This window comes from Gallus gallus, chromosome 1 (assembly GCF_016699485.2).
Source record: "Gallus gallus isolate bGalGal1 chromosome 1, bGalGal1.mat.broiler.GRCg7b, whole genome shotgun sequence".
NCBI classification, from domain to species: Eukaryota; Metazoa; Chordata; class Aves; order Galliformes; family Phasianidae; genus Gallus; species Gallus gallus.
In genome coordinates, this window is record NC_052532.1 from 43074079 (window position 1) to 43101349 (window position 27271).

The 27271-nt window shown below is 38.9% G+C and overlaps 1 protein-coding gene and 1 long non-coding RNA gene across 4 annotated transcripts in view; one reads left to right on the forward strand and one right to left on the reverse strand.

The window, feature by feature from the left end:
- KITLG (KIT ligand) overlaps window positions 1–12477 on the reverse strand; it is a 55458-nt gene extending 42981 nt beyond the window's left edge. Inside the window, exon 1 of one of the 3 annotated variants that reach the window (NM_205130.2) lies at window positions 12284–12477. In NM_205130.2, coding sequence (NP_990461.1) covers window positions 12284–12298 — 15 coding nt within the window. In that variant the 5' untranslated portion in view covers window positions 12299–12477. 3 annotated transcript variants of the gene reach the window in all.
- On the forward strand, window positions 11777–21020 carry LOC112533343. Its single transcript, XR_005849922.2, has 3 exons — window positions 11777–12046; window positions 14623–14794; window positions 15778–21020. It is a non-coding gene; the product is annotated as an uncharacterized LOC112533343 (long non-coding RNA).
- The last annotated feature ends 6251 nt before the right edge of the window (window positions 21021–27271 follow it).

Consider the following 27271-nt stretch of genomic DNA (forward strand, 5'->3'; position numbering starts at 1 on the left):
TGTGCAAGGATGAGAAGACTGGAACTACTCCTTTTGTTACTAGTGACCTTTTGGACTGACTTTTATCAAGCTGCACTTCAAGCTACATTATATCTGCCATCAAAAAGCTTTCCAGACTGGCAATTAAGTGCGAAGGTAGCATTGCCTGTTTTAGCATCTTCTGACTTTCCACTGTATTAAGTACTTCTTTGCTTCAGCAATCACTGTCCACAACTTCTTGCATATTACTCTTCGTAGACAGCTCTCTCGGTAGTTTCTTGCCCTCAGCTTTCCCTTTATATGTTTATATGCATTGTTTCCATATAATGTTTTTGTCCATTTTAGGACTACCATTTCAGTACTATTGTTTTTTTCCATTGCACAACCAGGATTTTGTTTAAGGTGGTTGACTCTTACCATCATAAAAACATTATGCTTCTTATTTTTTTCTTTCTGCTTTCATTACACTCCAGTATCTTGGTCGATTTGTTCTACAACAGGTACAATAGAGAGAATTTTCATCTTTTTTTTTTTTTTTCTGATCAAGTATAGCTACAAGTACATTAGGAGAGAGCTTGCAAGTATTTTTTGCAACTAATGAAAACTACTGTTACTAATGTTGTTACTGTTATTTCAAAAATATTCTTTCCAAAATGCATCCCCCTTACACTTCAACACAATGAACTCCACTTGCCATCATGCCATCTGTTCTTCTACTTTCTCTAAACCTTTTAAAAGTTCCTCAGAATCTCTTTTAGTATCAATTAACCTGAGTAATTTATGTAGTCTGCACATGTTGTCATCAATCTGTGAACCCTTCTTCCAGATTGAACAATGTGAGGCTGCAAACAATTAAAGAACATTACCTCTTAAATTTTTGCCCCGTCATAAATTAACAATACACTTTGGTTTCTGTCCTTATATGATTTTTTTTTTCCTCAGAGTGTTATGATCAGAGAGACACAATATGGGGCTAGTTAGTTTCTCTTCTTAGACCTTTTCTTGGGGAGAAAATCTAAGTAATTTGCTTCAGTGCTTTCTCATTATTCACCTATTTTGAAACACAATGAACCGTAGTACATTAAAATCTTTTCTTTTACAAGAGCTATGATTTTCTATTCCTTTTATTGAGCTCTTAATATAGAGTTCCTACCTTCTTCCTATTGACTGATTTAAATACACATCTTCTGACAACACAACAATAGAGTCAAGCTGTTAAGAAAAAATCTTTTTTAAGCTCTGGACATATTCATTAACTCTGAAGAAATGAAAAAAATGAGTAAATGTGTTAAGACTTTTTGTATATTTAAGAAAATTGAGGAAAAAACAGGATCACTGATTTGTACCATTTTATGAACATCTTGCCTTTACTGCAAAATTAACACAAATTGTAAGTTATAGCCTGACCCAAATGCTAGAGCCTTCCACATAAACCATAACTAATATTCAAGTGGTTTGGTGGGTTTGGGTTTTGTGTGTATGTCTGGTTTTCTTGGGGGTGTTTCTTGGCTTTGTTTCATATAGTGAGACAGGTGAAGGGACACTGGGGCAGAAATTACATTGTATAGTCTAACTGCTAAACCTACAAGTCTCCTATGTTTCAAAGCAGACCAGACACATTTTTATGATATATATCAGTGTGAAGGTAGAACCTCTCCATTTAGAGCAAAGAGACACAATATATATACCAAATAACTTCACTGTCATAGAATTGTGACTACAGAATTAATATGAATGCCATTCAGTGATTGCCTCAATGTTTTTATCTGAGCTATGCTAACAAGAAAGAACTACAAATACCCAGGCAGAAACCAGAAGCTTCACTTGAAATTTTCCTTAAGAATTGCAAAACCTGTACAGGAAAACACACAAAATAACAGTTTGAGTAAGTCAGTCTGTGGCTTGGTAGGACTATGGTGATGCATACATGCCTGGAGGAAAAATAATCTGAGAAAAAAAGAACTTGTTACATCTCTACAATTTTGGAGAAATATAAATGCCTATGCTTTCAACATGCAATTAACATTAATTTTAATACATAATTAAGACATCAGTAACACAAACCTTTGAATTTAACATGTAACTGATGAAATTGGGGTCTCCTCACAACATTTGCAATGATGGAACACAATAGCTATTTAATTTTAGTGATGATTTTCAGAGGGGTTGCAGTTGTCTGGTGAGTTTACTTGTTATAGAGCTTTACGCTATATCAAAATCATTCATGGGAATTAGAGAGAACCACATTCAATAGTAAAATGATTCTGATACACATTTGGCTGCAACCTCCTACAGACGTTCTCATAGGAAAACTCGTGCAAATATTGAAATGATCTAATATGATGCTTTATATCATTTATATACCTAATTCTCAGAGGTTTCCTAGAACTGCTCTTTTGAAAGAACAGACATCAATTTACCTCATCTATTACAAAATTTCATTAGCTTCTATAAATAATCCTACAGAAAAGATCTCATCATTGAGATTATTGATATCTTTTCAGAATATAATTTCTACAATTCCTATACTCTAAAATTCCAGGGTAAGTCTTGAGTTAGGTGTTTTCATAAGTGATGATGAAGTTTCCCAGCAAGTATACTTAAGCGATACTTGTCAACATGGACAAGAAAAAAATTCTTCACAGTTTTGCAGGAATTGAGCCACTTACTTTGAAATAAGTGATAGAGCCTACATATTAAGAAAAGGAACCTGTCACAGTAAATAAAGACAAAAAGCACATAATAGTTTGGCTACTAGCACTTCAAATAGATACAATTCAACAGAAACTGAAATAACATTCTTGGTACAAAGTGCAAGGGACTTGTTTCAATATAAATCAACCAGTAGGCTACAATCAAATTAAATTTACATATGTAAATTGACCATTCGTAGATGTCTGCAAATTTCTATTGCAGCGTGAAATGACTAAAAGTACTGCAATCATTTCCAACAAGTCTCTAGTTAATAGCTAAAATCCACATGTGAGAAGAGATTGTTTTAAATAATATGCTGTTGAAAAAAAAAAGTGAAGAAAAAGAAAAGAAAGAAATTGACTCCAGTTGATTTAAATGTCAAATTAAAACACTAAATCAGTTTTTTTCCCTATATTGTTACATAATAAAGCTAAGAAATAGAGCAGAAAGGGATAACAAATATGTTTACAGGAAATTCCTTTGATGTCAGTAAATACATGACTCTTCCAAAAAAAAAAAAAAAGCACAGATCTTCTTAATATGTTAAGGAAATGTTTGAAGTAATGGAGTAAGAAGTAGTGTCGCTTCTAGAAGCAGCAGATCAGTATTTCATGCAGCTCTTCATAACTGGTTAGGTTACAAGTATGTGTGTGATTGTATAAATACATATTGGACAGAACAGGGAATTCATTCTAATGCAGAGATCCTTAATTTTTATAGACAAAATGAAATCCAGTAAAAAGAGACTATTTGAAAGATTAATATTTGAAGTGGGCCTCAGAAAGCTGATAGGATATAAAAATGACTACTTGACAAGACTGCTAGGAACCTGTAGAAAACTTTTACTAGAGATGAAGCATAGAGTGAGTGGAAAGAGACAGAGCAGTCAAAGAGAAAACTTCTGGATTTTGGATTCCAGAAGTGCAGAACTTTTACGTTAAGTTCTTAACATAGCTTAACACTGTGTAACTTAGATGCAACAGAGGCCAGGAAAAGTTCCTGAAGATATTAGGATAACATGGTTCTCTGTCTGAATGGAGAGAGAGAAGCTGCAATATTACCATTGTGATAATACTGCGATGACAGAATAATAATTCCAGAAATTTTGGTAGCATATGTGGAAGGGGCAAATTGTTTTTCCATCTGTGGCAGAAAAGAATTGTCAGGGGATTATGTACACCACCTTGTTTGGGAATGTAATCTAGTTCTCCTTGAATTTTAGAAGACAAGTTTTTCACTGATTTTGGTAGCATGAAAAGAGCTGTCCCACTTTACACTATTAAAGGAAAAAATATTGAAGAAATGTATCAAAACAGTTTGGGGCAGAGTATGCTCATGGCCAGAATTTTTAAAGGACACGGATTTAGAGACTGCATGGCACATCTAGGGCACATTCTTTTCCAGGGATTATAATAAAGAAGATCAAAGCAGTTTCAGTGACAGCATTTAAACTTACGGTTTATAAATAAGTTTCATATTTCCTTGAAAATAAAGAATATAATACACATCAGAGCTATTTAAACTTGCATCAAGTACAACACTGATAGTTTTTGCCATTAGAATGGAAATGCAATCCACACACTGCTGAAACACTGTAATTTCAAAAAGACAGCAATTACAAATATTGGAGATCTTTTTACCCTTTTAAAATAACCACCAAAAAGTTTTGTTTGTCCAAGAACATATTTTTTAATCCAAATGAAAGAGGGTGCCAAGCAGTTGTTATACAAGCTTCCTAAATTCATTTGGCTGACTAATGTTCCTATTCCTGCATGCTTCAGTGTTGTACAAGAAAAACAAATTTCAAGAACAATCGACGTGTAGATCCATATCAGTTTAAAGACATAATGCTTAATATTGTCTGCCTAACATTTAATGCAAGAGACAAATTTTGATGAGTTCACTTAATTAGCTAACAAATAGAGGCTGGAAATTTGAGGTCTGGATCTTAGGATTTGTTTACCATAAACCGTTAGCATGTGCACATTTTAACCTCTCTAAACTTCTAGGCATTTCTTTTAAATAGTGAAGTACTTTGCATACATGCAGCATATTGTTAAATTAAATCTATCATGCCTTGTCCTCAACTAAGTCCCCACTGCCTTACTTCTGTCCATTATTTCAGCTTAACTAAAAATGTCAGCATCCTGACAATCTACTCCCATTTTATATGCAATTATGAAATCTCTATGAAAAGAGAGGAATTTTTTAGATCAGCGTGAAATGGAGGAAGAAAACCACCCAATTCCATGCGCAGCCTAAAACTTCCAGATTTACATGTACATTTTAAAACAATGAGCTTTGTACATAAATGCATGACTCTGAGTTTTCAGAATATGCTGTACATATTGCAAGTTCATTCTTTTGTAAAGAGCAATTCTTACACAGACAGTTGCTGTATGATTCGCACAGGGTTCATTTTCTGTTTTAGGTGGAAATATGTTGTCAGGACATGCAAAAATCAGTTTTACAATCTGGCTTACGCTGCCAGAAAAAAAAAAATTCAAAAGCAATTAGAGTGCTAGCAAAGAGACTTATGAATCCATCAGAGATAATGCATGACACTGCGAACAAAAATGGAAGACATGTTGGTTTGCTGCTACCTAACAAGTAGAATGTAGCAAAGAAAAATTTATACTATTTTTTTCTCATCCTTCTACATTGAAACAGAATATATTTATTTTTCAGACCCCTTTTTGAAAGGGTAAACAAATTATTAATTTCTTCCTCAGAAAATGAAGAACTAACTTTATCTGTCACTGAATTCCATTTTCCATAATCAAGAACGAAAGCATACAAAGAAAAAGCTATAGGTCCACTTAACAAAAACTTTTTAAGATTAGCCAGTGTAGAACTCAGACAAAGCTTTATTTTGAGCAGGTTCTGTTGTGTTAAAACACTCATTTATCCTTTGAATTTCTCCTGTAGTAAAGTATGGTGTGAATTCACACACAGGTTACGTCTCTACTGTAAAATAAATACACATTTATTTCCGAATAAATTATTGTAGGCTGAACCTGAACATTCCCCAGGTTCATCTGTACCCACATTACATGCAGAATTTCAAATATCTTAAGCAGAAGATGTTCACAGCACCCTTAGACCTACACTGCAAGTAAGTTTGTGCTCTAACTGACATCCAGATAATATATGTAAATAAAATATGTACAGCTGCTTGTGTATAGTGCAAGCTCCCCTGCGTGTATGATTATGTGGGTTAAATGGGGTGAGATACTTGTAATTGCTAAAAGTTGGGAAGGTGTCCAAGTGGGGGGAAAAAAAAAAAAAAAAAGATGTTATTCATTTTGGAGGAAAGACTATCACTGCATGTGATCCTGCTCACATCAAGTAGAGAGATCCAAGATCCCAGCCAAAGCAAATGAGGGGTTTTGGTCACATCATACAATAAATAGACTACACATGTAAGGTAATTCTTAAGCTGTACTTAGGGTTCTTCTAAAAACTATTTTAGATACTTCAAAGAGGAGATGGTAGAGAAGACTGGATTAAATTTTTCTGTGTGCTAAGCTGTCAGTGAACTGAAGTCCATGGAGCTCAGCAGCAGGATGAATGAAAAGCAGCATACCAGCTGAAAACTAGATGAGAATTTATTGTCTCTGTGACAGTTAACATGAAGGCTAGGTCCAGGCACGGGGATGGCCACCCCTAGAAACACCAAGTAACACAAAAAGATAGAATTGACAACTGATGTTTACAGACTTTGATTTGCAGACTCCTAAATCTTTCTTATTGGAGGTTTAGAGGCCGGCATAATTCACAAACTGTGAATTTAGACTTATGGCCTAAAAAGTAATCCGCCCTACATTCCTTGTTCATCTGTCAGCCATCTTCAAGACTGAACAAATAAACCTAGCAGCTCACTTAATTTGGTCTTAAAGTATGACTTAACCCATCAGAGTTAAAATCTTCATTTCATGGACTAGTCCACATTTGGGGCAAAACGTAACTTACACTTCATATTCAGAGTCTGAACTTTTTTCTTTTTCTCCTCCTCCGGCACAGTGCATAACTGCTTATACAAAGTAGAACAGCTTCAACAAGACAGACTGGATAGTTAGACCCACCTTACAGACTTGAGCTCCTACCCAAGAAAAGATTTGAACCAGGGTCCGTCTCACTCCAGTAAGTGTGTTCAGGTAAATTCTTTTAGATTAGCCTTTTTCTGTCTGGATTGAATCAAAACTGCTCACAAACCCAGAGTTAATCTCTGTAGAACTCATATTCATCCTCCTGGGACAGTCCATACTAAACGTAGACCAGCAATTTATGCTGCAGTTCAGCTCTGCCTAAGCTCCAAGGCTGCCAAGATGCACCTCTGACTGATTTCCCTCTCTGCTGCCCAAAACCAGTGGGAAGCCAGTATGGGTAAGGGAATTCCAAGATACCACCTGTTACCAAGAAAATCTTCAGTAGAATATTAATAGCATGTGAATGACTCTTAGACCAGCACTGAACCACAGACGGGAGAAGAGGCAGCTCCTGAGGCTTGGGCTAAATATGACTTTGAGGGTAATTCCTGAACCTGACGTTCTCCATCCATTAAGTTTTGCAGCAACAAAGATAGGAGAAAAAAAAAAAAAAAAACACCACCACATAAAATACAGCCATTCCAACATACTTACAGGTGCTCCTTAACAGTAGTGAAGATGTAGGTCTATCAGGACTGCAGTAAACCTGATTGAGAGATCCCTTCAGGAGCTCTGATCATTGTGAGAGCACTGAACTGGGCCTGCAAGGCCTTTCTGCAGCCCCTCAGCCTGCACCACCTTGTCTCATGTCTAGTGTGGTTTCAAATGTTAATAGAATATCTGGAAGCTCAGGACTTAGCCTCTTTGCAAACCAGTGTACAAGCCACGGTACTAGGAGTGAGTACCACAAGGGCCTCCACTAGGGAATACCAACAGTAACGTCATTAACTTGATGCTATTTTTACCTTGCAACTAAACTTAAGTCTGCTCTGCACAGCAACAGCACAAGAATATGTATAAAGAAGAAAACTCCTAAACAGATTAAAATGGTTATCCCATCCATCTACCTAGCATGATTTGAACATTGTTTAAACAGAAAAAAAAAAACAATGTATAATTTAGAGATTAGATAACAATATAAAATTAGAGGATCATTTATTTCCTGCATTATTTTGATCCAAAGTTGTCATTAATCCGAACTCCTTAGCTGGCTTTTATTTAGACATACAGAAGAAACAATGTCTTCATTAGCGTACCTACTTTCACTAACTAAAGTTATTATGCATGCTATTGATTTTAATCAAATAAAATACCTAACACTACTTTTTCTTTTTAACTGTACCATATTTTCAGTTTTCAGTCTCATGCTAATAAACCTCTGATACTATTTACAATTGCAAAGAACTAAAAACATGCAGCAAAGAAACCTATATTTCATGGCCTTCCAGCAGTCACTCATTTCAGCACTGATAATACTTCAGAACATTGCATTTGTAAATTTCTATATGAAACAATGCACAGTGCAAACAATGGGCAATCCACCAAAACAAGGAGGAACACTAACTGCTCTCCACTCACCTTACATTGGTCCATCTCCTTTTTCCACAAGCACACAGGAAAGAGAAACAAGGATTTGCAACGTGTTTATAAGGCTGATGAGTTTCAGGGTTGGCATACCAAAGACCAGGGAGAGAACAAATGCTTTCGTTTTCATCTGTCAGCTCCCACACCACTCAAATGGAATTACGTAGGGAGATTTTTCTTGCCTTGCTTCAAATAAATGGGTGTTGTGTTTATATACTGCATACTGAGCATTGCCCACTCTAAGCCAAGGGCTGTGCCTTGCCAACTCTTAACTTGCGTACAATATGGCGATTACATGAGCCAGCATACCATTAAGTCGCATAACAAAATTTGGAGAATGACACTGTCAGCTAGCAGAGCTGTACCTGAATGCCTGAAATTTTTTGCACAAAAGGAGAAATTGTATTTTTGTGCAATGGCAGAAGCGAGTCAGGAACAGACTGGGCTAGAGGCCTCAGTCTAAACTACAAAGCCAAGTGCCGTATAGTTCACAGGGATAAAAGCTAGCAGACACATGATGCAAGAAAGCAAAGGAAAAAGAAACAAACCACCAAATACCTCACAAAATATTCCCCTAGCTTTGAGTCTTACAGGTTATCAGCTGTTAATTCTCCAGATCATGAATCATGGAGAATAAACCATCCAAGATGTCCTCTCCAGCTGCTGTATCCACAAAACGGCCTCCCGTAAACAGAAAGAAAACCAGGGAAAAGGGGAAAGAGCCTATACATAGTCCATTACTCAAAGTGAATAGCACAACACATTCCTGGCTCCAGCAAGCTTCTTTACCTATCTAATGAGCAGTAGATCTATGCCTACCGTGAGCTGCTAGTGCCTTATAGTGCCTCGTGTTCATTTTCTTACAGAATGAGCAAGAAAGATTGGAGATCAGAGCTTATACTTTCCACTAAAACAATGTTTCTGTAAGCTTGCACAAATTAATCAATATCTGCTTTGCATTTCTAGCCTGCCAATATCAGACAGGAACAGGCAATTTGCATATTAACACTTTCAGGTACTGTTTTATAATAATCGCTACAGAGGCTCCCAGTTCCTTGACACAAATATACTCCGAACAGGACAACTTCAGGAGGTCATTTAACTACTGGAATAGCACACACATTCAGAGGTAAAAAGCTGAGCTCAGACCTAAGGCTCTTCTAATACTGAGGTTTCTGAGAGGTTGTGCATCTAACCCACAGCTAAAGATCAAGTGCCCAAACCAAATATCAAGCAGTTTGTAACAACAAAAGCTGCCTGAGTTAGCCCCATGCTTGACCCCTCCTTGCAGCATATTTCTCAGTAACTTAATCTTATTTAGATTGTCTTCAAGTAAAACAAAGAACAGGGAAATCAGAAACCTGCTACATGTTTTCACAAGATTGTATCACAGCAGCTTCCGTCACCTTTTTTTATTCCAAACATAAAAAGCTATCTGCACATCAGTGGTATTTTATGTGCTGCAACACTGGCATGTATAATGACAAACTCACTTCCAATAATAGTTTTAATTACTAAATATATACCCTGCAAATCCTCTCATAGAAGTAATCCTTCAATAAGATTAATTCATGGAAACAGTTCATTGAAAAAGGATTTGTATGACTGGACCCTAAATGTTTAATCATATTTCTAAGAGTATCACAACATATATATATATATATATATATATATATATATATATATACACACACATATATATATATACACACACATATATATATATACACACATATACACACATATCTCAAGGAGATGCTGGTATATTTAGATCAAAGGTTTATATACTTAAATGGTACAGTTTCAGAAGTAATTCCTTCTAGGACTAACTCTGCTGGGGAACATGCTTCTGCAGTTCCCCATGTCTATCAGGCTGAGACTGGTGTAAATAAACTGATCAACCTATTCACTTCTAGTGTTCAGCACGACTCCCCTCTTTCAACACTTCATCTGCACTGATATGTGACTCAGTGGCTCTTACAGCTACGCTATTTACATATTGTGCCCATAAAACACAACTTTAAACATCAAATCCTCAATTTATTTCAAGCACTACCCAGATATTGCTATTTTCTAGGCTCAATAAGGTAGCAGTGCTTACTTTCTCTTACTTTCTCTAAGTGAAATGCAGAATTTTTGTTAAGAAATGTTAACTTCTTTTCTTGCTTTCCAATCCTATTCTCTTCTCTATGACAGCTATCAGTCCAGACAATGGGAAAAGTAGCTACAGGAAAGCATAAAGATTAAAGTTCACTTTAATATGCTGAGTGCCACAATGTGCTTAAGTCCTTCTCCTTGCATCCACACCACTTGCTCTCTCTTTACACAAGGACCTTCAAGGTTTAAATTAAAAGTCTTCCTTGAAGTATCTCCTGTTCTGATCCCCTGGAATGATTAATGGTTTGGTATCATGTTTGTTTGCTAGTCCTTAAAACGAAAGAAATGATCCATTGGAAAGCTAAGAGTCTGTTAGTGTCTCCAAAAAGTAGGAAGCGTAACTGCTTGAAGGCTGACAGATGCTTCACCCCCATGACAAGAAGTTGTTCCAGTACTCTGCTGGTTTTAGAAGTTTACAGTTCATAGGAAATGAAACGCTTGACTGCTTGCACTTGTAAATCCCTGCTTGACTGCTGAACAGCTTTTTCCTTCTCTGAAGAAACAGCCCAGCACACATTTCTGTGGGCTGTGATAACATCTTACAACTTCGCTGCTATCTACTCCAGTATCAACTGAATGCATACAACTCTGCACACACATCTCTTACACTACAGTAAGAGACCCTTCCCAATTATTAATCTATTCAGCATATTGAACCAAGTTTGTGTAGAAGGTCTGAAACAAGTTTGGAGGTGTAAGGCACCTTTAGTCATCTAAAGGGAACATCAGCAGTGGAGATGCACTGTTAGAATTCAGAACTGATCATTTCAGATAATATCTCACAGTATTTCAGCATCACAAAAATTAACAGTCAGCAATTAATACCTCCTTAGGCACTGGTCCATTCTCCAGCGCTTTGGCCAGCTGACACTTAAACATCTCAAGAAGTCTTCCTAGATCCTGTCACTTCTTGAAAGAGTATTTAACTGCCCCAGAGACTTTAGTGAGGCGCTTCCCCGTTTTAAATTTTTATGCCTTTTCCAATGGCCACATGCTGAAGTCCTCGGGCTGCCAGCGCGTGGGGGATGCGGCAATCGCCAAGAGACACGGAAGGCACATCTTGCTTCTGAAGAACGAGGGGCGGGGAGGCAGAAGCCCCAGCGCCGGATCCGCGCCGTGTGTGTGTCTGCACATCACCCTCCGAGCTCCGCCGCAGCACCGAGCGGCCCCGACTCCCAGCGAGATGGGCCTGGGCATCTTGCAGAGCGATGCAATAAACTTTTTAGAGTTTCCCTCAGCCGCTTCTTGTTACGAGATGATTTTTTCACTTTTCCACTGTCGCCTGCCCCTAGCCTTGCTTTTAAAATACGCACAGCAGTTGTAATCTGTACAGAACTTGGATAGATAAATAAACAGTGGCACGAACGCTGCAAGGGCACAGAGCAGTTCTTCCCGGCAGAGTGAGGAGGGTGAGGGAGGAATGCCGGCGGCAACCTCCTGCACCGACCCGGCGCGGCTTCAGCGCTCCTGCCTCGAATCATTCCGCGTTCTCACACCCCGTCCGCGTAGCCCACGCGTAATGCAAGCAACTGATTTATTATTTTTCCATGTGCCTCCCGAGATTTCCAATGGCAAAGGAGCCGATCCGACCCGCTTGCTGGAACTTTTCCACGCTCTGCGAGAGCCGAGGACAAGACCCGACGGTATTTATTATTATTATTATTATTATTTTCCTTCTCCGGACCGCTTCGCAGCGCAGCGGCTCACCTGGAGACCGGGCGCCGTGATTTCCCCCCCGCCCCACGCCCGCAGCCTCCGGATGGCTGATAGCCGCCCCGAGCCACGGGCACAGCCGGGAGCGCTCGCCGCGCCCCGCCCGCAGGTACCTTCGGCGACCCCCGCCCGGGAGCCCCGCGCCCGCCGCCCCCGGCCACACTCACTTGTGCCTTCTTCATAAGGAATGGCAGCGCTGCAGTCCAGCCCAGCCGGCCGTGTGCAAACTCCCTTCAGCTGAACTGTAGCTCCAGCATGCTGCAGCGGCGAATAGTCCACGCATTGGGGTTGCCCTCGGCCAGCCCCGAGCTGCTGTCGCTCCGCTGCGGGCCTCTCGCCACGCCACGGCACGGACTGGAAGAGCGGCCGGCGCCCGGCCAGGTCTTTTATATCTCGGATCTGCCTCTGGCAGCGGCGGCAGCGGTGGTGGCGGCAGCCCCGGCAAGACACGCCTTTCCCCTCCCACTCTCCCTCCCTCCCTCTGGAACACTTGGAGCCGAGGCGGGTCCCGCGGGGAGGGGGAAACCCGAGCAAACTCGGGGGAAGTTAGAGGCAGGAACTGGCCCGGCCTGCCCCTTCCCACCGCGGGAGGGAGCGAAGCGCGCCCGACCCGGTCGCCGCGGGCTGGCAGGAGAGCGATGGACAGGGCTGCAGGCGGGGCCGCCGGGACTCGCCCGCCGCCTCCGGGCTCCCCGCTGCGGTGGCGACCGCCAGGAAGAGGGGCGCCTGGTGCCGGCACGGGAGCGCGGGGGGCTCGACCCACCTCCAGAGGCGACCCCGGCGGCGGCCGTGAGGAGCGCCCGGCGCCGGGGTCGGGCCGCAGCCCCGCGGCGAGGCGGGCAGAACAGGGCGACGGAGGCCCCGCAGGGCTGGCAGCACTCCCTGCGGCTCCATGCCAGAACACCGCGCTGCAGCTCCCGGCAGCGACTCCGGGCCGGCAATTCTCGTTGCAGTACTTCCTGCTGTGACACACAAGCTAAGCACCGAGCGCTTGAACGAAGGGAAAGTATCAGGGCTCTTTCTACCTGCGCCAGCCACAAAAGTTGTTGAGCAGTGCCTCCTAATGCTTGCGTAAAGGTGGTCCTGCAGGTGTTGTGCTATTAGAAAGTGTGTACTGTGTACAGTAGCGTTGGCTGTGGGAAAGCACTGTCCGCACAGACTGAACTGTGAGTGTGCATTACACGGAGAAGAGCAGGTGAAGAACTGCCACTTCCTGAGACAGCAATCCCTAGTGAGGATCAAAGATTGAATGAAGAAGGGACAGTCTGCCCACAGTAATGATCATCTCTTAAAGATCAGGCTGCTATCAGAATGCACGGTGAGGTGTTTCACTAGAAAAGCCCCATCGGTTTTAACATGGGATGAATAGTAAGTTTTCAAAGGATCAAAGCAAAGATGTGCTGTTAAGGCTCAGCTCCGAGATGTATTTAGGTGTCAGTGCAGGCAGAGAGACACCTCTTTGTGCCTCTGCATCCAATCCAGAGTAATGGGATAATAGTCTTCATTTAGAGCGTCCTGCTACAGGTGAATTCTGCACTTTTCCCGTTTCTTGCTGATTGCCATGCTGAATTACCTTGTAGTTTTTGTGTTACCTTCACAGCTTTATCAGACCGTTACATGTGCCCTTCTGCCTCTAAATGGCTGTGATTCAAGCACTAGACAAGCAGTGAAAGGAAGGAAGCTCTTAAGAAAAAGAACGGAGTGAAAGGTTATTTTGTATCTCACCTAGCAGTGATTAACCGATACTACTTACGCCATAATGCCCTTTAGCAAACAGGGCCAGGAAATTAAAATGTTACAGCATATTTCCTCCTCAGAACAGATGTCAGGTTCTGTCTCCTGGTGAGAAGTGCTGGGAAGTGTGAAAGAGCAGCCTGGGGTAGCAGTCGCCTACCTTATGGAGAGAATTCTTCTGGTTTCTCTCTTCCTGGAACTCTGGTGGAACTCTGTCCACCATTACTCACGGCAGGAAGGCTGAAATGGCTGCCCCACACAACCCTGCCATGCAAATAGGGCAAGACTTCTGAGCTACAGGGTCCTTTACCAGCTGCTCATCCCGCACCTCTTCTGTCCATCCCTAGGCTTAGTTCTTGAACTTGCCCCTGTGTTTATCCAAGCCCAGTTATAAATGACGAATGCCCTTTTCATCCCATCCTTTAAGCTGACAACTCACATACGTATGACTGTTGTCTTTGGCCTCAGTGCAATTTGGGAATTCTTTTCTCTGAAATTCAGAGTTTAATAGTTTAAACACATTAATTACTTATGTCCGTAACCCATTAGAAAGCATGTTTTTATTAGTCTTGCTCTTTTTCAACACAGGACTGGCTGTTGACTTACCAGGTACACATGGGTTAGCCAATGTTAGAGCATTGTGTGGTAGGTTTCCAAAGTACAACTGCAAACCACACACAGCCTTTAATGGTTTACCTCATTTGCAGTTCTAAATGCCTAGGGGCGAGTTCAGACTCCTCTCACAGCTCTGTGAAAACCTGTTTCTTCACAGGGAAGCTATGGAAATGGCGTTGACCATCCCAGCTCTTCATAGGAGTTGGTTCCACCCACTGAACAGGATTGTCCTTCCCAAGGGGTTCTGTTCTGCGTGTATGGAAATAGCAACAACTGAAGCACTAATGAAGCCTTTCCCATCTACCTAGAAGTCTCACCATCTACTGCAGGTGAGAAATGGCTGCTAACTGCTGTTTATTCTAGAATTTTCTAGAATATCTGCTGCATCTTACACAGCTCCAGCCATGAGAAGGAGCTGAGGCTCATCAGAATGAACTCACCACTGTGAATGAGTTCATGTGATGTGTCATAGGCCTGACCATTGGAGCAGCCAGAATTGGGGAATGAGTAAAATCAGATCCACTTTCAGCTACTGGTGTTTGGAATTAGAAAAAAACCACAACAGTGTGGAAAACTGAAAAATTTCTCCTATGAAAAGGTGAGGACAAACAACAGTGTGTACACATTACAGTGATAACACACTAATCTCATCTAATCTGTTACCCACCCTGAGTGCACTGGGGCTTTAGCTGGCACAGATACCAGGTGTGCAGCCTGACCCCACTTCAATACTGGATCAAAGTACACTTTTTGAATTTCTTCTCCTGCTTCGCATTTACCGAGACTGTTAGCTTCTTTTAAGCACCGTAAGTGCTTTGTGCTTTATATAAATGGTGGGAACAACTTTTGTAGTTATTCAGTCATATTAATGACTAAGTAAGAGAAAGATTCAACCAAGACAGATCCATGGGGGTACCAACACCACTATGAAGCCACTTTTATTTCAGTTCACACTGAAAGCTCGGAGGGTGCAGCTGCATTTTTTTTTCATCATATAATTTTGTTCTAAATATTAATTTGAGGAGTGCAATTTTGATGTAACTGTTTGATTGTCCATAATATGTTAGTACGGACTGGGATTTTGAAGATAATTACATTGTTTTAAGGTAAAATCACTACTTAACCAGTTCTTCTGGCAGACTTGTTGATAGACTGAGTGGCAGCAAATGCAATTTTCTAGATGAACAGAGATATCTCCAAATTAAAAAAAAAAAAAAAAAAAAAAAAAGTGGGTGGGGGGAGTTGGGTAGGTTAATATAATTATTTATTGAAATAACACTAACTCAGTTTCTCATTACGCTGTTTCTTTAAGAAAATCCTGCACTCTGAAAGCCATTCAGACACAGGAAAAAGAAGAAGAAAGCGCTGCAGAATAAGAATGGAATTAAGTATCTTCAAAGCACTGAAAATGCTACACCTTGACTACTGTGTTCAGTTTTTGGCCTCTCACTACAAGAAAGACATTGAGTCCCTGGGCCGTGTTCAAAGAAGGACAATGAAACTTGTGAGTGGTCTGGAGCACAAGTCTTATGGGGAGTGGCTGAGGGAACTGGGGTTGTTCAATCTGGAGAAGGGAAGGCTCAAGGGAGACCTCATTACTCTCTACAACTACCTGAAAGTAGGTTGTGGTGAGTTGGGGGTTGGCCTCTTCTCCCACGTAATTAGTGATAGGACTAGAGGGAATTGACTCATGTTGCTTCAGAAGAGGTTCAGGCTGTATATTAAGAAAAAATTATTCTCGTATAGAATAGTGAGGCATTGGAACAGGCTGCCCAGGGAGGCGGTGGAGTCACTGTTCCTGGAGGTGTTCAAAAAACGTGTAGATGCAGCACTGAGGGAAATGGTTTAGTGGGTACGACGATGATGTGTTGATGGTTGGACTAGCTGAGCTTAGTGATCTTTCTCAGCCTTAATGACTCTATGATTCCACGAAATCTGTTCAAGAAGTGCTGATGAAGGAAGCTGGAACTTTATGATCGTGTATGAGACTCCTTTGCCTAGAGGAGATATGGAGGTAAGCATGTAAAGAAACTTAGAGCACAGTCTTTATTTTCATTTGTTGATTTTTTTTCACTGACTGCCATCCTGATCTGGAATCCTAGAGAAGAGAAGAAATGATGGATTTATATTGAAAGCCTAAAATAGTTTCTACCCTTTGCTGTCTTTGCTGGTTTTCTTTCCACAAAATGGCAGTTTTATTACCATTAGGATTCTGCACTGACATTGTTAAAACTTGATCAGAGCCTGTAAAAATATAGTTGTAGCTACTGAAAAGTAAATGGCCATTTCCTGACTTACATGAAAGCTTCTTTCATGTGCTATATACAAATGTTTTAAAGCAGTCATAAATGGGAATCTGAATAACTCACTTGCATGGGGGAATTCTCAGCTAGAAAAAAATTGGTACATGGAGTACACAACTTAGGAAAAGCTGATGCTGCCAGAGTTCTGTGATCCTTGGCAGAAGCCCTTTGGCTTCTGATGGACCTCCGGATGTTTATAGGCATTCACAGAAATCTGAGGCTTCTTGAAACTCTTGTAAACAATTGGAACTAGGTTCCAAGAGGATCAGAGGACAGCAGCAACTGAAAGATTTTTTTTTTCAGTCTTAACTCATATTTTTTTCAACATCTGTTCTGAGATGGGTCTGATTCACCTAACATCACACTCAAAAACATTACATTTGCTTTTGAGGAATTAATTATATGTATGATCTAGAAAGTTATTTATTTTTTTTGCCCAGACCAGGGAGACCTGCTGGAGTGCACTGCAATTATTCTGATGGCATGCCTCTGTTTCCTTTTACAGTGATGGAGAGTGCAGGGATAAATGGTGCTTATCCATCTCTGGTCTCAGTGTTTAGCCCCAGAGGGGACAGAGTTTGTATCAAGAATGACAAACTGGCTGCTTTCCAAGCCTTGAGGTGCTTTGTAGCCATAATACACTATGCTCTGCTAGTTGTTAGTGAATATTTGTTCTGCACTGTTCAGTAAGGCTCTGTTTACCAGTGTCCAAACAGCATCTTTATTATCCTTTTGCGATGACAGAGTACGAAACCTGCAAGGACAATTTACTTTGTTTTTGCAGAGGTATTTATATTGAATTTGATTAGAAGATTGGAGAACACTGCTCAATTCTGTTAAACAGATGCAGTTAGTAGTCCAAATTCTGAAGAATACTCTTCCTGAAGTTTGACATCTGTCTACCCTTGACTGTCCCCTGACATGCTGGATGAAAAGAACAGTCATTTGTCCTACGGATAATTATTTCCTCAAGATGCCCTAGGAGGTATGACTTCTGGAGATGAAATTCTATACCCATATTGACTGTAGGGAATATTTTAGTATCTGCAGTCTTTCCGTCATATAGGAACAATAAGTTTTGTCACTACTTTCAGAGGTACTGGCATGACTACACCAAAGTACTGGAACTCATACTTCCAAGGAGCATATTCACAGTGTAATACATGCTATCTACAGCATTAAAATGCATTATAGCTTATGTGTTCAAAACTTCACTTTATTGCCATATTTTTCACTTATAGAAAAAAAAAAAAAAAAAAAAAAGACAATTATGCTGTATGGTCACCAAGCCAGGCAATGTTGGAACTAGGCATACTCAAGCTGATGCATCATCTTGGACATCTACAATAAGACTAGATGTTTACTACAGAATAAGATAACTACTACTTATTATGTCTGAAATTCTATTGTTTCCTTGTCATGAGATCAATTTGTGAAACTTAATGCATTAATTACAGTTATACATTCTTAGAAAAGTGCATGTTATTTTGCTTGTACAGTTCCATTTCCAAACAAAATAAAATAACATTTAGCATCTGTACAGTGATTAAGTACTTCTTTGATATATTCCAATTGTGATTTTGGTAATTTAGAAGTGATAAATATATGAAATATAAATATGTGTGTTCCCAGATTTGTTTCATGCATCTCTTGATTTGCATTAGTCTATGTTGTCCTAGTCACAGTAATTACAGCCCTGGGGAATGTCATGGTAAAATGTATTCATTTGAAGACAAAAAGCTGGGTAAGTGGGATTAGATATAAATATTTACTGTTTACGTGGGAAACAGAATATTCTTATTCAATGAAAAATAACCTTTTTTCATGTAGTACATTCTGTCTGAAAAAAAAAAAAAAAGGACAGGTACAGTATAAGGTACAGTTACTTCAGAGCCATATTATGTCATTACTTTTTCCCTCGAAGTCGGATTGCTTTAGGAGTATAGGAAGGACTAAAATGGAGATAGGAGTAAAAGGCCTTCCTCGGTTGAGTTCCTTGCCATCAAGACAAGCGATGTCATTTAGTCCATCCAAAGATTTATCCATTTCCAGCATAAACTGAGTTAAGTCTCTTGCCCCTGCTGCGTTATGAGAATGTTGTTTTTAGAATTTGACTCATCTCATACTTGGAAACCTGCTTTTAATTTGAAGCTTAATATATTCATGGTTAATTTATACATGTTTGTTCTTGGGCAAAATTTGCACAAGCTTTACCATAAATAACTCAATTCTTTCCCTACTGCTTTTTGATCCTCCTGCCCAACCTACTGGCAATATGTGCACTAATAAACAAAACAGAGTCAAAACATGGGCTCAAGTACTGGCATGCAGTGGTCTGTGGTGTTTAATTTTTAGCACTCCATTTGGTACACTTCCAGTCCAGGCATACAGCACTCTCCAAGCCTGAGCTCAGTCAGAGGAAGAGTGTAAGCCAGGAACTGCTTCTAACAATTCCCCCTGTTCTAGGGGGGAAGAAGAAAGTTTGGCTGCATGGATGCAAGCCATCCTCTGCCACTTTCCCTAGGGCAAGAGAATGGGTCCAGGCCTAAAGCTGTGGTTTGGATTACCTCTTTTGACACACTCACTAAAAATAGTATTTGCAAATTATATTTTACAAAAAATTGCAAAAACAGGTGTTCAGGAAATGTCCAACCACAACACCTGTGCAGTAAAAGTCAATCTTAATTCTGGAATTTCCTCTCTTTGAGGTTTGGAATTGCAATCAAAGCATTCTATTGTTATGAAGAAAACAGAAAATACGGAAATTACCTCATGTTGAAGTGTTGTCTTCTTGACTTGAAGGTTCTCTACTATTGGATCTCACCAAGTGAGATTTTAATTTCAACAAGAGGTTCTGGTACAGTGACAGATTGTCTGCACTCATTATCCCCATGTGTTCCTACAGGGAAACACTGAGCTATAGCTTTTCAACTGTTGGAGAAAAGAGGATATGGTGATCAGTCACTGTCCAGACCTTCCTGGGAGACCATGAATTTGATTTAGGTATTCCTTTGAAGATAATAGAGAGAAGGAAAAGCTGAGATTTTTCCCTATTTTAAGAGATTCTCTGTGACGATGTTTTCAGCACAGCTGGGGAGAGAGGTCATGTTCAAAAGTGAGGATTCCAGCTGGAATGATGATAAATGTTTGAAATTGGGTTTGAGCAATACTTTTAAATTCTGGAAATTACCTCTTTACTTCACTGTGGACTTGAATAAGAAAGTACAGAATTAAAATGTTTTGATTATCAGTTTTGCCAGAATGGTGCTACTGACCTGCTCACAAGCTCTGAGCTCTGTCATGATAGATAATCAAGAAGTGCAAAGATGAAATTTATATTTTTCCCCCACACTGTTTTGGAAATAATCCAAAATTGAGTGCTATGGCACAGGTAATTCTGAGTCACTTCTCAGTCTGGTTTCATGTGGGGTTAGCCACTAGATTGCTCTTCTGCTAGACATGAAAAGGTACCACCTGTATGGTGAAAGGATGATGTATTTTCCTGTTCTTTCTTCTTAAGACTTTTTAAACAGTAATAATTTCCATCTAATACAGTCAATCTATTAAGTCACTCACTAATTTTAAAGAGTGGTTCTAGAAAGGAAATGTAGTCCAGTTTACTTTCCTTTATGAGGTAAAATGAATTTAAAGTACTCTTTCCAGAGGAAAAGATTCATGTGACAGCTCCTTCCCATAATTTCAAGCTCTGGGGGTCTGTGTTTAATGACTTTCATATTCTTCATTTCACTCTGCATCATGCCTAAGTGTCTAACTACCCTTGTCAGATGCTTCAGATGGATATTTGCCATACCATCTCTCTTAGTTTCAGGCTTAGTGATTTTTTTTATTTTTATTATTATTATTTTCAGAAAGCATTTGGATAGTGAAAGAGAGAAAGAAAAAGAGAGAAAATTTAATGCATATATTTTTATTCTCCACTTTTCTAGACATACTAAACTTTTTTTAGATTGTCCCCCAACTGTATTTTGATCAATTCAATAAGCTTTGTATCTTAAACAGTACCATTACTTTTTTTATATTACTCTAAACAAGCTGCCCCGAAATAATATTTAATTCCTTTGTGTTCTGTAATCATTGCAGATTTTTCAAAAGAGTACAATATATTGTCATGCTTTGTTATTTGTCTTATATCTAACATATTTCTGTTTATCTGTAAACTAATCATTTAAGCTTTCAAATGACTTTCTATGGGGAAAAAATAACATTACTTTGATCAAGTTCATTCTCTACCTTTTATCACAGCTTACCCATAAACTGGAAGAAGGCATATTTATTCTGAGGGAGAAGATGATGACCAAACACTTCAGGCCAGTACTGGAAATGATTTGGTTAAACTTGACAGGAGCCAGCTGCTAAAATTTGCCACCAACAAATCCTGTTGCCCCTAGTGGAATTCTTTCCCCAGAGTCTTTGGTGCTTTGTTCTCAAAAGGCCCTTCCTCCTCCTCCTCCCCTCTTAAACCAAGACCTGGATGTATACAGGGGAAGGAGAAGCACATCCTTGCCAACTTCTTGCCTCCTGACCTGACCCTGAAATTAGTTGCTGTTTCCTTGGCAGTACATGATCCTGGAGCTCTGCAGCCGTACACTGCTGCTAGCAACAAGTAGAAATATTCAAGCTGCCTACTTCATTTTCTGCAGCATGTTTACTTTCTTGAAACATTCATCTTCCTTGCAAAATAAAATATTGCATCCAGTTCCAGAAGACAGAAATCACAAATGGGGAAAACTGTTGTTGTCTTTAGTATTTGGAATAACACTTTTCAGTGAAAATAATCTTTGGAAATAAAATAAAGCAAGATTAGCTATTTTTTTTTAATATTTCAGAGACACTGTTAGCTGTGGAAAAGGCAGATATTATAGCTGATCCACCATGTAACCTGCAACAATAGAGAAGTTTTGAGTCATGACACCCGTAAGGTCACTAATACTACTATTAGAGGTGGTACTATATGTATATCACTTCTGGATATATACGGATGAAGATGTTAATTCTTCCTTAAGAAAAGGTTATTCAATTTTGATCATGTACGAGAATGAAAAGTCTATTTTACGGAAAGAGATTTTTTTTGTTAGGCCAAAAACAAAGACAAATGTTTCTGTGGAGGTCAAGGAAATAAATAGGTAAAGCAGAATCAAGAAGCTAGTAGTATTCACACAAAAATAGGTAGATATTGGCTGGTCAATAATCTGCTTGAGCTGAAAATGAGCAAATTACTAAATAAAAGGCTGTTATTATGAAGCCACCTTCAAAAAAGAAACAGTGGGAAGATATCATTCCTAAGAGGAGCTTAATCAGCATACAACAAGGATATGCAGTACTTTCAGAAGAGAATAGCAGGTGACAAGAGTGCGAGGCTGAGGCTGTACCTTGGCCTGTCAGCATGGGGATAATGGAAGGAATCACTTTATCCTAATATGCTGATGAACAGAGTGCATTAGATCCTTTAATTTAGCTTTTTCCCAACAAGTGAATATCTAGGTATTTCCCTATAGACAGGTATGTGATGCTTCTCTGCAATAATGAGAAACATCATAGTGATACATCTGTTCATTGCTGTAAGGATCCATAGGTGTGGTAAAGACTTCATAAATCATATGTTACTGTGCCAAGATTCAGGGAAAGGACCTAATTACACGGTAAAGGCAGGCTAGAAATTGAATAAATTATACTGGAGAGAACTGGGAATGAATTGTCTTTTGCAGGAGAATAACACTGAAAACAAGTGATATTTCAAAATGTGTGTGAATGTGCCCATACATTTGTAATAACAGAAAATGACCCCTTGCCAATGCTGTGGCACAGGCTAGATCCTCAGTAGTCTAAAACCCTTTCGTTCTGTTTTCCTTTTCCTTGGAGGAGAAATAATGTTTGATGCTTTGGATCCTTCAGACTCATATTCAGATAACCTCATGCAGCTCTGCCTGTTTCAGTGCTCTAAGAAACAGAAGAACTAGGACCGATGTTGGAAAATTATTCTTTCTCTGACATGGGGAGAAGTGTGATAGGACAGATTTAATAACAGGTTTCATTTCTGCTAGTTTTACAAAATCTGCACTAACTGTAGATCAAAAGCATTGAAAACGTCTGCAGCCAATTTTAAGAAATCTGTTTTCGCAATTGTATTTTCCTGAGCTAAGTGGAGTGGTGAAAAAGGTTGCAAAACTAATGGGTTCCTTATTGAAATATTCCTTTGAAGATCTTATTTCAAGCAGTTCAAACTCCATGATGTATTGAATGGTAAAGTAATGGAAAATCTCTGTATATTCTTGATTTTCCCCATTTGTGTTTTTTGTTTGTTTGTTTGTTTATTTGTTTGTTATTTTTTTTAATCCAAGCATGCAAAGGTACAATATTATATATTCTACCCTTTCTATGTGTCTGTGTAGTTATTTATAATCACTGTTTTAGTGTGTGCCACAATAATAAATTTTCTTTTTGACCAACTATTCCAGCAATTTCATTTCACTTGGTGGAAATTGTCTTGATTTATATACATAGTCACATGATCAGAATTTGACCTTCTGTTTGGCTTTTTGCTATGCTGTATGTACAATAACAATATAATGAACTTGTGCTATTTCAATAGCTATGCTGACATTAGCAAATGGTCTTGGAACACAGCAGAGATTCTTCTGCAAGATAAGATACCATAAATTTAGCTACAACAGCACTGCAAGTGATGATGCTGAGGTTCGATTTCTAAACAGAATAGCTGCGTTAATCCCATCTCCGTTGAATGCACAAAGGAAGAATTCATGGTAATTAGGAAGAGACAAATGGCAGCATTCACTTGTGGAATTCTGGGCCCACATACGCGTCTTGTAACCACTTTAGGTCTTTAGGTTTCTTACTTGGCAGAAAAGGAATTATATACAAGGGAAACTTGCATACTGGAAAGAGGCTCCACTCTGTCTCCAGACATAAAGAATATCTACAGGATGAGTAGAAACAGGTTTATAGTAATTATACAGGGAGCTGGAAACAGCCTGTTGCCTAGTATGTTCCATTTTCATTTTACATTTTCCTTGTATCTGTATTAAGTGTTCTAATACCTCCTCTAAGGCTGTTACAAGTAAATGACTGAGACTAGATTTTTTTTCCTTTGTCCCATGAATATTGCTTTGAGTTTAAAATAAAAATTGCAAAAATGCAGTTTCTTCTCTGTGGCTTCAGTTTCCCAGGAAAACTTCAGCAGTCTGCTAAAATACTAACTGAGCATGAACAACAGGAGAGTGCATCCCTTTGCTCCATAGAGTTACTTGTAGATCTGTGAATGCCATAAACCTTTCAGAGCCACCATTGTAGAAATGGAAAGTGAAGGAGAAAGATGGACATACTGTCTCTGCTTTATAGACACTGCACAGCTTTCTAATGATGGGAAAGGAAAGGAGGCAGGATGGACTCGGCTTTCTGGAATGGTGGTGGCTCATTTTCTGCTAAGGAATGGAAGCCAACCTTGGCTGCTAGCTATTCAAATGAGATTGGCAGCTCAAGCTCAGGTCTGTGTTTATGCTGAAGAATTGAATTTAGGGTTTTTTTCTTGGATTTCCCACTTAGAACTGGGAAAATCCCCCCCTCTTATAAAAATCATAGGGAATTCTCTGCAGAAAACCTGTTCATTAGACCATTAGAATATACTGTATGAATATTCCAGAATTTAATAAATGGTTCATACACTTGTCTGTTGAAATCACATCTATGTGTCTGATTAATTTTATAGAATGCCTGATTACATATCTCCTTTCACTGAATACATGTGGTGCTGCATTAAGACATAAATTGTCCTGAATAATCAATGCACAACAAGCTAACCATTAATTTGGTATTTCCTCAAATTCTCAAAGCTTCTGTTTGCCTCATAAAAATATTTTAATGTAAGCAGGGTAGTATTGGTTTTAGTATTTCGTAGACTGGATAATGCATGCCAGAACAGCTGTAATCTCTGCAAGTGTTTTAAAAAGATAACTCAAGCTTTGTTTTACTGGAGGTTCCTTATATAGTGACACTGCATATTTGTTTTTCTTAAGGGAGCAGAGATTATGAAGATGCTTCACCCAGAACATAGTTTCCCTCCCTGTATGCAGAATTATAATATTTAATATAGTGTCTAAATATCATTCGCACGCACAACACACAGGGAAAAGCATGTTAATTTGTTAATTATCACATTGATTTATTAGTGTTTTTGAACAGAATAAAAAGTGGAGGATAGTTGCCTTAGAAAGGGAATCTTCTGGAAGCAAATCAAAACCTCATCATTTTATAAGTTTTGAAACAAGCAATATTTTTACTACACTGGATGTTGTGAAATAGAATATGATAACATAATCTCACCAAAAGAGAGAAACTGTTTTGAATGTTAAACGCAGTTTGAAACAGCTTCTGAGCATGGAAGCAGTTCAGTGTGTTCTTTGCAAAAAACCAAAAAGTCAGTGCAACAAACGTCTTGACTGTGTGCTGATATTTATGTATTTGGATTTTTTTTTCCTTGTGTAGAAACTGCTTGAATTTTAAGAGTTGCAATCTAATAAAAACTGCCAGTTTTAAGAATTTAGCTGAGCGCTTATACTGTGGTGACCTAATTCCCAGTACCCACCCTTTGCATCTTATGCTTCAGAATACTTATCCACTAGGAAAGCCAAGTTATATGGAGGGTATAGACCATTGTAATTTGGGGCCCTTTTTGCTGTTCATTGTGGAATTAGAAACCTCTCAGACCACCATATTTGCAGAGTGGGTATTTGTCTCTGTTCTTTTTGACTTTAGTTAATTAGGAGTTATCTTTACATAAGTATGCTTCTGTTAAAAGTACTCATATAAGCAGTTAGTGTATTAGATCCTTCATGTGTGTTTATAAGACATTTCTGATACAGAAGTTAGTTAAAAGCTTTTTATGACTGAACTGTTATCTGCGTGCACTAAAATAGAAAAGTAAAAGTGAAGGAAAACATGTCACTTGTGGCTTAAGCCTACAATACCTGACCTGCTGAGAAGGATTATGCCTTTACAGAAGCTCCCTTTGATAAGTAACCATCTGATCATACCAGTTGTCCATGCTTAGAAAATAAAGTGCTCTCACATGAATATGCCCTTTAAACTCTGCACTGATTACAGGCAAGACTGTAAAAGATGGATTCATAAATCCTCCTAGATCTGCAAATGCCTTCTTGTGAAGCACTGGGAAAATGATTAAGAACCTGATCTTGATAGCAAAATTTCATAAGATGCTACTTACTTTGTTTCTACCAACTCTTTCAAGATGCTTTATTCATGAAGAATTTTAAATTTAATAGCACCTACTGACATCACTAAAAGATGTTCAGTTAAGGACTAGCAGAAAAATAAGTGTTCCTGTCGAAAAATAATTTCCTTGACTTCCATGGAAGCAGGATAAGGCTGGTAATACTGATTTTGTTTCCTTAAGTGGTAAAGTTTACCACTGATTTGACCATCCTTTGGATCAGGTCTTAATCAGCTTTTTGATGTGTATTAGCTGCAGGTCTAGAAGGAAAGCTCTATAAAAGCACTCCACTCCCTTTCATCGTCATGGCAAGAACCAATAAAAAAGATTTCATACATAAAATATAACTTTATAAAAAAAAGGAATTCTCACAAACCTCCTCTCTGGTATTCCAGAAGAAACATTTTGTACATTCTTTTGATGAAGATAATTAGTGTCATATTCTGAATTCAGCTGTTGGAAACTCCAGATTCAGTTTTCAAGAACTCCAAGAGCTGCTGACTGACTTCTGTTCAAGGAATAACATTAGGATTTCAAAAAGATATTTCTTTGAGAGAACTAGCAAGTCAGAGGTATTAGGATTTTTTTCTAATGGCTATTAGTTTAGAACGTAGATTTAATGCAACAGCATCCTGAAGTTATAGTGCTCTTCTCTCTCAGTAGAGAACTCCTACCTGGATACACACCCAGTCCGTCTTTCCATTGCAAACCTAAAGAAAAAGTATACTTTGCCATCACAAAAGCTAGACTTTAACTGCCAGTTTTCACTGTCTTGATTTATGGCACCTATTCATTCCCTCTGGCAGAAACTCACACAGGGAAATCTGCATCTGCTCTTTCAAGACATATTTCTTTAAAATCCTGTAATCTTTTTTCCCTGGAATTTTACGAAACTGCAGCAAGAACCTCAGCCAGTGTGAATTGGCCTCCTTTATTGACTGTGGTAGAGCTCTGCTAATACACATTAGCTGATTATCTGGCCTATGTTTTTTTAACGTAAAAAAAAAAAAAGAAAGAAAGAAAAAGAAAAAGAAAAAGAAAAAGAAAAAGAAAAAGAAAAAGAAAAAGAAAAAGAAAAAGAAAAAGAAAAAGAAAAAGAAAAAGAAAAAGAAAAAGAAAAAGAAAAAGAAAGAACTTTTTCAAGGATCAAAAAAGCTGTTCTTGACCTTTAAAATTACTTACACGGAAAGGAGACAAGAAATACCCGTGTTTGTTCTTGATCCCTACTGCTTTAAAAT